This window comes from Ranitomeya variabilis, chromosome 3, assembly GCF_051348905.1.
Source record: "Ranitomeya variabilis isolate aRanVar5 chromosome 3, aRanVar5.hap1, whole genome shotgun sequence".
NCBI classification, from domain to species: domain Eukaryota; kingdom Metazoa; phylum Chordata; class Amphibia; order Anura; family Dendrobatidae; genus Ranitomeya; species Ranitomeya variabilis.
The window spans coordinates 173,784,772-173,797,964 of NC_135234.1; the positions used below are offsets into that span (position 1 = coordinate 173,784,772).

Below are 13,193 nucleotides of genomic sequence, written 5' to 3' on the forward strand. Positions count from 1 at the left end.
AGTTTGAAACAAGTGAGGGACCACTTTTATCACAGTCGCACTCCTTTAAGCTAACCAAACCATTACTTTTATTTTCTCCCTAATATGCAGAAAAGAAGATAAAAGAACAAAGATTCAGCGCACAATTAATAATTTCAAGATCCACTACAATTCTTGGAATCCTAGTAGATCTTGCGAAGTAGACAATCTAAGGAATAGTAAAAGTCCACTTTCCATAGTTTTGACACTTTTTCCAAAAAATACACAAAATGCAATCTGATTGTTTCTTTTTAATATTTACCACATTTAGCATTATAATAATAGAAAACACCAACTAAAATACACAAAGAAATACAAAAGTTGCTTTTAAGATGCCAACCCAAAAACTGTAGCTTACTAAACAACTTGTGTTCCCAGACCTTCAGTCATTTACAAGTAACTTCAAACTTGCTTTGAGAACCACAATCTGCCAATGTGGCACAAACGGCGACTGCTGAACCTACACCCGGCTTCTGAAACTTCAGAAATGAATTGGAGCGTTGTCATCACAGCTAAAATTAGAAATTGTGTCTACAAGTAAAAACTAAATCAAATGCACTTTAGTGTACATATAAATTAGTACCATTCAGTACCCGAATTTCCTGATCAGAAGAGTGCAGGTGTTCAGATCTCAGAACCCGGGGATAACACTTGTATTCAGCTGGTGCAGTGTTATAAAAACTGCTTTGGCAAGATCCAAACACTCACGCGCCACCAATCAAGTCAGCTAGGACAGGAACATTGATGATTTAGATGGGAATTTGGATCATGAAAATATCCAGTGACCCAGAAAAACTAAGTGTTACCATGAGGACCTAAGTAGTGCACATCAGGACGGATAGACTACTAAAGTAGTAAAATATTACTACACAGTTTTCATATACATTAAAGAGCATTTACTGTATCACATCTTAAACTTCTCCTTTAATCTTGTGTCTCCGTAGGTGGCTCTGATTTGTCTTCCTTTGGGAGGCTATGATGTAGAACTTGGTGGTCCCAGCCAACAGTGGTAAAGCTTGATAGATCAGCAGGAGACCAAGCCACTCCTGTGACAAAATCTTTGTGGGAATGATCCTTGAAACTGCAAACAAGAACAAACATAACATTTTAAGGAAATCAAGATCACAAATAAGGGCAATTCTATATCTAAGCCAAGACTCTTACATGAGACATAGCGAAAATAATACAACTGTCAGATCAATGGCTTACCAGGATAAATGAACCAGGCTAGATTATGTGGCTGGTGCTTCATTACTTGCAGACCAGCCATACATTTAAAACGTCTGGATAGTCTGATTAAGTTTTAAAGTCTTTGCAGAGTATGTAGCTGCATATCGTGCAGCTGAAGGAGTGGGGTACCAGCTGTCAGACATGACCAGACTCCCCATAGAGAATGCATGGATGGTTTATTACCATCTCCGAGTTCCTGAAGAAGGTGCTAAAAATGCTTCCTACTCTGGAATCGGCAATCAGATCAAGATCAGCTCTATGGTTCAGGCAGGAGGATGAATTTGCCTATTGGGGCTAGTATACCAACCTCAGTTACAAGGGAAATCAAATTAAAAAAAAAATGTTGAAATGCCGCCCCGAAAGATCTTGCATAACCTTCTAGGTGGGAGCGCAATGTGTGAAATAATTTCATCAATAAATGAAAAAAAGGAGGCTAAAAACAAATTTAAAAAAAAGCTACTGCCAGGGTAACAGGAGAAATTATCTATAGCATTTGCTATACAATTTCTCCTGAGTACGCCAATACCCCATATGTGGGGGAAAACTACTGTTTGGGCGCACGATAGGGCTCGGAAAAGAAGGAACACAGTTTGACTTTTTGAATGCAAAATTGTCTGGAATAATTAGCGGATGCCATGTCGCGTTTGGAGAGCCTCTGATATGCCTAAACAGTGGAAACATCCTACAAGTGACCCCATTTTGGAAACCACAGCCCTCAATGAATGTATCTAGATGTGTGGTGAGCACGTTGAACCCCCCTGCTACTTCACAGAAGTTTATAACGTTAAATTGTGAAAATAAAAAAAATGTGGCCCCAAATTTTTATTTTCACAAGGGTAACAGGAGAAATTGCACCACAAAACTTGCTATGCAATTGCACCCGATGATGCCGATACCCCATATGTGAGGGAAAACTACTGTTTGGGGGCACAGCAGAGCTCTGAAAAGGAGTGACATTTTGGAAAGCAGACTTTGAAAGAACTGTGTGCAGGTGTCATGTCATGTTTGGAGAACCCCAGGTGTACCTAAACAGTGGAAACCCCCCGTAAGTGACCCCATTTTTAAAACTAGATCCCTCAAGGAACTTATCTAGACATGTGGTGAGCACCTTCTACCCCCAGGTGCGTCACATCATTTTACAATGTTGATCTGTGAAAATTAAAAAAAAATTCTCCCGCAAAACTGTTGTTTTAGACCAAATTTCTTTCATTTTAAAAGGATAGCAGGGGAAAATAAACCCCAAAAGTTGTTGTTCAATTTCATGTGGTGCACCGGCCTCATTGTCAGCCTTATGGGCTTAAATAACATGTCACTGGACATACACTATCTTACCCTATCCAACAATGAGATTGGCAACACAATGAGTATCAAAATATTATCATAAATAATACTTCTGTGAGAGTGGTAAGGAATATAGTATGACACTTAAATATAGGACCAATAATTTGTTAACACCCATTTACTACAGCTCAAAACAAGAGAAAGGTGTAGAAAACCATGTATGGTGAATTAAAAACAACTTTTATTAATACACAGAAAAAATACAAAATGTACAACTAGCCAAAGATTCCCCCAGAAGAAGACCAATAAACCGAAACGTGCGTTGGGGTACCTGGCTCCACAATATCCTAGGTAGATCTACTCTACTTATGTTTACTTGATATGCCATTTGATTTGTATATACTATTGATTTATGGGAGTTCCTACCGGGATTATATGTTATGATGGACTATTATGTGTTTTACTATTTATCATGCTATTCACTGTTCCTCTCAAATATACTCTCTAATGCAGCGGTTCTCAACCTGGGGGTCGCGACCCCGAGGGGGGTCGAACGACCAAAACACAGGGGTCGCCACCTCTCTCACCTCCCCATCCACCTTCCCCCCGTATGCCTGGACTGCTAGCTTTACTCCCGGCATAGCTTTGGGATCCCCGCAGGAAAATGAATCGATCGCGCATCGGATCTAGGGAGATACCAACTTCCGACGTCCCCCCTTCTTGTTTGGTGCAGCCAGGACAGATCCGGAATCTGTGGCACGTATCTGGCAACGGAATCCAGGGATGCAGGAAGAACGCGGCTGCCGGCATCGGTAATCGGCTTGAAGGGCTGCGGAAGAGCACGCCATAAAGGAGCCGTTCGGTACCCAGCAGTGATCCGCCGCCATCACTGTGTTCAGGGGCGTAACTACCACGGTCGCAGCGGTCGCCATTGCGACCGGGCCCCGCAGGTCAGGGGCCCCGGGCCGGCAGGTCTGAGCAGGGCCGGGCTGGCCATCGGGCACTTCTGGCAAATGCCAGAAGAGCCGATGCCAGTAGTGGGCCGCTGCACTGTTCCTCCCCCGGAACCCCCCCCCCAGTGCCGCCGCCGCATTTAACTATACCGGCGTCTATGACACCGGTATAGTTCAATGCAATGATGAAAGAGAGAGCGTCACCTGACGCTCCCTCTCCCATCATTCCCCGCTCTGCCTCTGACAGTACACTGCGGGTGCACGATGACGTCATATCATCGCGCACCTGCAGTGTCCTAGGCAGACTTCAGCCGCCAGGAGCAGCGCGGGCAAAAGGAAAGGTGAGGAGAGTTTTTTTTCTTTTCAAACGGACTGTGGGGCCATTATCGAGGGGGGGGGGGGGGGGGAGATGAGATGTGGGCTGTGCTCTATATACCCCTGTGCTGGCTGTGCTGGATATACCACTGTGAGGGCTGTGCTCTATATACCACTGTGCGGGCTGTGCTGGATATACCCCCGTGCTGGCTGTGCTGTATATACCACTGTGAGGGCTGTGCTCTATATACCACTGTGCGGGCTGTGCTGGATATACCCCTGTGCTGGCTGTGCTGGATATACCACTGTGCGGGCTGTGCTGGATATACCCCTGTGCTGGCTGTGCTCTATATACCACTGTGAGGGCTGTGCTGGATATACCCCTGTGCTGGCTGTGCTGGATATACCACTGTGCGGGCTGTGCTGGATATACCACTGTGCGGGCTGTGCTGGATATACCACTGTGCGGGCTGTGCTGGATATACCACTGTGCGGGCTGTGCTGGATATACCACTGTGCGGGCTGTGCTGTATATACCACTGTGAGGGCTGTGCTGTATATACCCCTGTGCTGGCTGTGCTGGATATACCACTGTGCGGGCTGTGCTGGATATACCACTGTGCGGGCTGTGCTGGATATACCACTGTGCGGGCTGTGCTGGATATACCACTGTGCTGGCTGTGCTGGATATACCACTGTGAGGGCTGTGCTGGATATACCCCTGTGCTGGCTGTGCTGGATATACCACTGTGAGGGCTGTGCTGGATATACCACTGTGAGGGCTGTGCTGGATATACCACTGTGAGGGCTGTGCTGGATATACCACTGTGCTGGCTGTGCTGGATATACCACTGTGCGGGCTCTGCTGGATATACCACTGTGCGGGCTCTGCTGGATATACCACTGTGAGGGCTGTGCTGGATATACCACTGTGAGGGCTGTGCTGGATATACCACTGTGCGGGCTGTGCTGGATATACCACTGTGAGGGCTGTGCTGGATATACCACTGTGCGGGCTGTGCTGGATATACCACTGTGAGGGCTGTGCTGGATGTACCACTGTGCGGGCTGTGCTGGATATACCACTGTGCGGGCTGTGCTGGATATACCACTGTGTGGGCTGTGCTGGCACCCAACACCATGTTGCAGTGCAGGAGATTCCTGCAACATTTTGTGATTATTTATTATGTTTGATTTGTAGCAATGAGAATACATAATGCATATCAGATATTTACATTCCGAATCATAACTAATAAAATTACAGTTTTAAAGTAGCCACCAAAATTATTTTTTGGGTTGGGGGTCACCGCAACATGAGGAACTGTATTGCGGGGTCACGGCATTAGAAAGGTTGAGAACCACTGCTCTAATGGTTAAATCATGTTTTTACATTTTTCCTTTATCTTGTTATTGTGACTTTCCGACCTGTGGGCCACTATATTGGCTAGTTGTACCCTTTGTATTTTTACTGTGTATTAATAAAAGTTGTTTTTACTTCACCATACATGGTTTTCTACACCTTTCTCTCTAAGGCTTCTTTCACACTTCCGCAGTTCGGGGTGCGTCATAATGCAGTGAAGCGACGTATCGACGGATGTTTTGACAATAGTGGAAAATGTGTGTTACGCATCCAGTGTATGACGGATGCGTCGAATGAGTTCCTGCCTGAATTTTAAGGTATAAAATTCTGGAGAGGGAGAGAGAGAATTTTTGCCCGACTACAAAATCCTTCCAGGCATGCTCAGAATGAAAAAACGGGATACGTCGCTGGATTCCTGCTTTTCAGTCAGCGACGGATCCTGCGTCCATAGGCTTCCATTATAGCCAACGACGGACAGCGCAGGACCTGTCGCTGAGCGATTTTCCGACGTGCAGAAAAAACGTTCCTCTGAACGTTTTCTCCGCACGACGGACCGCTATTTTCCAACGGATCCAGTGTACGATGTATGAAACGGATGGCCATCTGTCACAATCCGTCGCTAATACAAGTCTATGGGAAAATACAGGATCCTGCAGAAAAATTTGCAGGATCCTGTTTTTTCAAAACTCGATGGATTTCGACGGGAGGAAAAAGACGGAAGTGTGAAAGAGGCCTTACCCTATCCAGGCAGCCAGAAAATTAATATTCATGATATATTGTAATACATTTGTGACAAAGTGGGGGTGAACTCAACATTTTATCAGTGCTAATATCAAATCTCCTGTGTGCCTTGAGTTTCTATGTTCGGAGGCGTCAATTTCCTCTTCTTGTGCGCGCTCCCGCATTGGTCCTTGGAACACAGTGGATGGCGCATGCACAGAATGAGAACATCGCTTGGTGACAGATGCTACTGCGCATGCGCAGCTTTAAATAAAATAGTGGGCTCTTTGTCCTAATGATTGGACCTATAATACACAGACAATAAAAATATGTTACACTTGTTCTTACATTTCTGAAGAGTCAGCGTTCAGGACCACAACGGAACAATCCTCACTGATAGAAGCCAATAATGGAGAACTGGAAAATACAAAATTACCTCTGAAAATGTTACATTTGTTTTAGAGATTTGCTTAAACTGATTCTATTAAAACACACAATACAGACATAATTGGGACAGTGTCCATACCTGAGCTTGGAAATAATTAGCACCCAAATTTATTACTGGGGTTTATTGAAGTCTTTCCATAACTACTTTTTACATTTCATATGTGCTGTACATTACAGCCTGTAAGCAATGGCGTATCCCTGTAACCCCTTCACTGCTATTGGCGTATGTAATCCAATACGTCGTGGTTTTACCCGCTTGCTGTAATTAGAATAGTAAGCCATGTCACAGTGTAAGGGCGCTGCACTTGTTTGAGTGAAGAATGTACTGGCTGAGTGCATCTGTGTAACGGTTTTGGATGTGAGAAGAGGCTGCAAGTAACAAGAAGATTGCCGCACCTTACTGTCACCACTCCTCCTGCACAGCCTCCACTGATCACAGGGGCAATACAGGAACTTTTCTCAGGTTATCCATTTAAAGCAGGCAGGATTTGTGCCTTCACATTTAAGAGGAAGATTTTATTTTTTACTTATTTATTTTTTTAAGCGAAATCAACATTTCTGTTTGTGTCAACCTATAAGGCTCCTTTCACATAGCGTTCAGGCACATCTTCAGGGCTTGCGTCCACAGCCTCCCGCAAAACAGGATTTGAGCATGTGTCAACGGTGCCAGACTATAATGGTGCTGACAGAGTCAACGTGCTCTCTGTTGTACATCATTTTTGGGCATGTACACCTACTGTCTACCCCAATATCAATAATTTGTTTCTGAAAGTCACCTGGCATATAGTGAAAATGGATCAAGACAAAAAGTCCTTAAATATACATTTAGCCCATCCAGAGGGGCAACACTTCATGAATTAATATACCACCTTATTTTTTTGCATATTCCCATCAAATGTGGGTACCAAAAATGAATAGAAGTGACTACACAGAAAAACAATTTTTTAGATTAAAACTCCAGTTTTTATTAATTCAAAGACAAATATTAAAATATCAGGAACATAACAACCAGGTCATTACTTGAGGAATTTTTTCATTGGTCAGCTTTTTGCGGCGCATGCGCACTAGTGACATAGTAACAACAGCGTCATTACCTGGGGAATTTTTTTATTGGATAGGCCTCGATAGTCACGTAGATGCGTCTGCTATAGCAACCAGTGTGATCACCTGTCAGGACATCTTCTCATTGGTTGAATCCGGTATATATGCACACTACTTCATTTACTCAGGACACGCCCCCCGAAGAAGCTGGGCAAAATGCGCGCGTCAGGCCAGGAGGTCTTTTGTTTCCACCAGCGGCACTATATTGATTCTGTGGTTAACCAGGTAAAGCCCTTGTGTAATGTGAGCTATGATATACGAAGAATGCTTGATGGATTTATCTTAAGGCATAAATAACTGAGTATTATGAATTTGGGCATGGAATGGGATACCCTTAATAGTTATGCTTTAATAGTGCTTGCTTAAATTGATGGCTTGTCTGTTAAAACTCGGTATATATTTTCTATAGTCTTCTAGTGTGTAGATCTATGCAATAGCACCATCTGGTGGCAGATTTATCAAATTACAATGAGTATAATTTTGATATATTTTTGGATGCGTTTTATATAAATAAGCACCTTAGTATACCAGCAATTAGATATTACTGACCTGGTGGGGTCATTTTTGTATATTGTGCATATTTAAGAGATTAATAAGAGTGTTTTACAGCTACCATACAATTCAAATGGTGGATATTTTATAAAAGTACCTCTGTTTTCAGTACCTTAGTTCCTGATATTTTAATATTTGTCTTTGAATTAATAAAAACTGGAGTTTTAATCTAAAAAAAAAAAAATTTGTGTAGTCACTTCTATTCATTTTTTGTACTCACATTTGATGGGAATATGCAAAAAATAAGGTGGTATATTAATTCATGAAGTGTTGCCCCTCTGGATGGGCTAAATGTACATTTAAGGACTTTTTGTCTTGATCCATTTTCACTATATGCCAGGTGACTTTCAGAAAAAAATTATTGATATTGGGGTAGACATTTTTTATTTACTTAAAACAATCCCATGCCTCAATTACTGCACGGATGAGAGGAGCAGACAGCTGCTGAATTTACAGTGCATGTCCATTTATCTTATGGGGAGTGGTGAAAAGCAACCTTTTCTACATCTCTGCCAGGCTTATATAGGAGACACTGGAAATTCTGAGTGTTATTGGGTCGTCACAATGCGGTCTCATAGTAATCCAGGTATTTCACAGACAACCAGGTCCATCAGATGTAATGTGTTAAAAAGACAATTTTAAAATCAGGCAATTGTATGAAATATTTTTACATTTTTTATATACATCGATGCACTGTTCAAGTCACCGCTGCAGCCAAACACATGCCACAGCGGTCCAGCGGTGGGTGACGAGTCTACTTTCAGTGCTGGTGTAGACTATGTTGCAGCCTATGCTGGATTTGAGGTTGGAGCTGTTAGGAGAGCATTTATCAGTTTATTATATACTTAACCCTTCAATTCCTCTGGGCAGGCTTTTATTCTGCTATAAAAAACACCATAAGAGGAAAGACCTCCACTATTCTGGCCAAAAAAACACCAGTATACAGGCAGAGATGCTTACCTGTCCAAGGCCTCCAAACAATTGCACTATCCAAGGTGCAGCGGACCCAAGTTAACATGGCAAACACACAGGTGCAATAATACCGATAATGCAGCCACCCTACAATCAGGAATTGGAAGCTTGGTGCACCTGTGCAAACAAATAGTCTGTATGTGGCGTGTTCACACAAATTATGGCCACAATATGGCCGTCATTAATAGGATAGTGCAATTGTTTGGAGGCCTTGAATAGGTAAGTATCTCTGCCTGTGTACTGGTGTTTTTATGTCTAGAATAGTGGAGGCCTTTCCTCTTATGGTGTTTTTTTAGATTAGGACTGCCAATATGTAAGGACCCTTGACGCGGGTTGGCAGCTTAAATATTGTGGCCATAATATCGACCAATACCTTGCATACATTGTTATGTTTTTGGTGCACTGTATATTTTTCCAGGGTGCAGCTGGGCCCTAGATGGCTCTGTACAGTGTGGCCTCTGTTCACACAGGATGTATTATGGTGAGCCCGCTACATGGCGTCATTAATAGGCTTTGAGCCATATACTTTGCATTCCTGTGTGAACACGCCACATACAGACTATTTGTTTGCACAGGTGCACCAAGCGGCCAATTCCTGATTGTAGGGTGGCTGCATTATCGGTATTATTGCACCTGTGTATTTGCCATCTTAACTTGGGTCCGCTGCACCTTGGTTAGTGCAGTTGTTGGAGGCCTTGGACAGGTAAGCATCTCTGCCTGTGTACTGGTGTTTTTTGTCTAGAACAGGCTTTTATTCTGCTAAGACAGCCCCCGTAAGGTGCATTAATGATACGATACTGTTTTTTCCTACCTGTGGTTAGAATATGCCAGCCCTGTTACAGATCTGGAATGTGCCGCGACTGCCTGAGCCGATTCTGGATTGTTCAGATTTACAACATAGACGTTTCCTATTTCATCACCTGACAACGACAACAGCGTTAAGACTGGCTGGACACATCCATATTCTCAATGTAACAAAACCAATATAATTTCAAGCACCGCATGCAAGTGCAAGCTAATAACTGGAGAAAAAAAGCAGTAGCCACATACCACATGCAAAAGTGTCATCTTTGTTTGGATGCCAGGTCACATAAGTAGGGGAAACATTTGGGGCACAGACGTCTGAGGAGAAGAAAAACACTGATCAAAATTATATATAACCCAATATGACACATGCAAATGACCCAAACATTATCTTATGAACTTTACGACAGCTCATGGACGCCCCTTGTGAACTCAACTGACCCAGAAACATATTGCAAACGTGAAAAACTGAGGATAATAATTAAAAGGCTCTCAGAGAAGATGTCCAAAATCGGCTGCCGTCACGTAATTTAGGCACGCATTGGGAAGAAGAGCTGCTTGAGACAGATGTCTGAGTGACATTAGTACAAGCTCCGGTCAGGCCGACACGCTGAGTGAAGGAGCATAACTGATCTTCTCACTCAGACAACAGGGCACGGAGTGGGGTGGCGCAGATTTCGATATCGGGATCCGAGATCTCAATCTGTGCATGCGCCGCCTCTGCCGGTCATTTTCCCCAGAGTCTATCGCATTGAAACCATTAACGTGTTAGGGCTACGGGCTTTCACAAAAGGTCGTTGAAGCCCCCACACCATCAAACTACCAGCCTGGGACTCACAGCATCGCCCGCAACGTCGTACCGCCAGACATCCCCTCCTTCCAGCCCTCGCAGCATCGCCTGACTCCTGCCAGCTGGGACAAAGGCCGCAAATTACACTGGAAACACATTGCCTCTTTTCATCAATATGTATTAGACGTTTCAGCCCTAGTGCCGTGCTATTTTTAGCATTTTTTGTAATTAAGTTTAAGTTTTACATTGAAGCTGGAACTACTTCTTCTTCTATTCATTGACTTGTGTAGGCCACCAGTTCTGGACCTCCAGGTGGCTGCAACTGCTCCAAGTCAGGCACCAGCACATGAGACAGTAAGTAGTGGTACAAAATATGTATATTAACGCTTCACACAAACATCTATAGAGCCCTCACTAATCTGATTTCACAAGTTATATATATTTTTTTCATTTTGATGTGTGTTCTGCAAAATACGGAAACTAGGCTGATCATGTGGGTGGAGGGGGTGGCAATGCCTTTCCTGAAAGAGGACCTTCCAGCAAATGTTTCATGTTGAACTGGTCACACGATGTGAGCATGGCTGTAAAGCAGAATACACTTTTTAGCTTTTAATTTTGCCTTGGCGTTACGGAGATAATAGCAATGAAAGAATTTTGCACCTAAATAAATGTTTATTTTGTTAAGTTACCAGAGAGATTTCAATAGGGGCATGTACGTCTTCCTTCTGTGTGACTCTGACCTACTGAGTGTAAGACATGTACTGACAGTCTGTTCTGCTCACTGCAGAATTATGACGTGCTGGAGCACAGCAGACCCGAGTGTGATTACATGACTGCTTTCAGATCTTCTCACCTATAGAAGTCTCATTAGAAACACTTCTAGTAGCTCTTCTCTCAGCCCTGCCAATCATAAGCAGGCATCAACATGCACAGAACACTCCCCAACCATACTCTGTGTGAGACAATGGCACTGTCTGCTCTCCTCACTAGAGTGATTACATGTGCAGGAGCACAGCAGACATGAGTGGCATTCACAACTTTCATCTCCAGCAGGCAGTGTGGGGAAGGGGCAGTACAGCAGAGGTGGCAGCAATACACTTACCGTATATACTCGAGTATAAGCCGACCCGAGTATAAGCCGACCCCCCTAATTTTGCCACAAAAAACTGGGAAAACTTATTGACTCGAGTATAAGCCTAGGGGGGAAAATGCAGCAGCTACCGGTGAATTTCAAAATTAAAAATAGATGCTCCATACCGTTCATTATGGCCCCATAGATGCTCCACATAAAGCTGTGCCACATATAATGCTCTGCACCGTTCATTATGGCCCCATAGATGCTCCACATAAAGCTGTGCCATATATAATGCTCTGCACCATTGCCCCATAGCTGTGCCATATATATAATGCTCTGCACCATTGCCCCTTAGCTGTGCCATATAGTGCTCTGCACCGTTGCCCCATAGCTGTGCCATATATATAATGCTCTGCACCATTGCCCCATAGCTGTGCCATATAGTGCTCTGCACCGTTGCCCCATAGCTGTGCCATACAGTGCTCTGCACTGTTGCCCCATAGCTATGCCATATATATAATGCTCTGCACCGTTGCCCCATAGCTGTGCCATATAGTGCTCTGCACTGTTGCCCCATAGCTGTGCCATATAGTGCTCTGCACCGTTGCCCCATAGCTGTGCCATATAGTGCTCTGCACCGTTGCCCCATAGCTGTGCCATATAGTGCTCTGCACCGTTGCCCCATAGCTGTGCCATATAGTGCTCTGCACCGTTGCCCCATAGCTGTGCCATATAGTGCTCTGCACCGTTGCCCCATAGCTGTGCCATATAGTGCTCTGCACCGTTGCCCCATAGCTGTGCCATATAGTGCTCTGCACCGTTGCCCCATAGCTGTGCCATATAGTGCTCTGCACCGTTGCCCCATAGCTGTGCCATATAGTGCTCTGCACCGTTGCCCCATAGCTGTGCCATATAGTGCTCTGCACCGTTGCCCCATAGATACTCCACATAAATCTGTGCCATTGCTGCTGCTGGAATAAAAAAAAAAAAAACACATACTCACCTCTCTTGCTTGCAGCTCCTCACGTCCCGTCCCGGCGTCTCTCTGCACTGACTGATCAGGCAGAGGGCGGCGCGCACACTATATGAGTCATCGCGCCCTCTGACCTGCACAGTCAGTGCAGAGAGAGAGACGCCGGGAAGACAGAGCGGCGCCCGGCGTGTGGAACGAGGGAAGGTAAATATGACATACTTACCTGCTCCCGGCGTCCCACTCCTTCCCCCAGACAGCTAGTCTTCGGTGCCGCAGCCTCTTCCTCTATCAGCGGTCACCGGCACCGTCATTAGAGGAATGAATTATGCGGCTCCGCCCCTATGGGAGGTGGAGCAGCCTATTCATTTCTCTAATGAGCGGTCCCACGTGACCGCTCAGGGGAAGAGGCTGCGGCACCCGGAGACCGTGGAGACAGGGGGAGCGACAGGAACGCCGGAACTAGGTGAGTATATGACAGTCCTCACCCGCCGACCCCACCACTGATCATGACTCGAGTATAAGCCGAGAGGGGGCACTTTCAGCCCAGAAATTTGGGCTGAAAATCTCGGCTTATACTCGAGTATATACGGTACTTTAGCAAT

At 44.6% G+C, this 13,193-nt stretch overlaps 1 protein-coding gene across 2 annotated transcripts in view; it reads right to left on the reverse strand.

The window, feature by feature from the left end:
* Positions 1 to 249: 249 nt before the first annotated feature.
* WDR77 (WD repeat domain 77) overlaps positions 250 to 13,193 on the reverse strand; it is a 31,984-nt gene continuing 19,040 nt past the window's right edge. For both annotated transcript variants that reach the window (XM_077294881.1, XM_077294883.1), the window contains exons 7-10: positions 10,000 to 10,071; positions 9,761 to 9,869; positions 6,226 to 6,294; positions 250 to 1,099 (exon numbers count right to left, since the gene is read on the reverse strand). In XM_077294881.1, the coding sequence (XP_077150996.1) occupies positions 943 to 1,099; positions 6,226 to 6,294; positions 9,761 to 9,869; positions 10,000 to 10,071 (407 nt within the window). In that variant the 3' untranslated portion in view covers positions 250 to 942. The remainder of the gene's footprint in view (positions 1,100 to 6,225; positions 6,295 to 9,760; positions 9,870 to 9,999; positions 10,072 to 13,193) is intronic.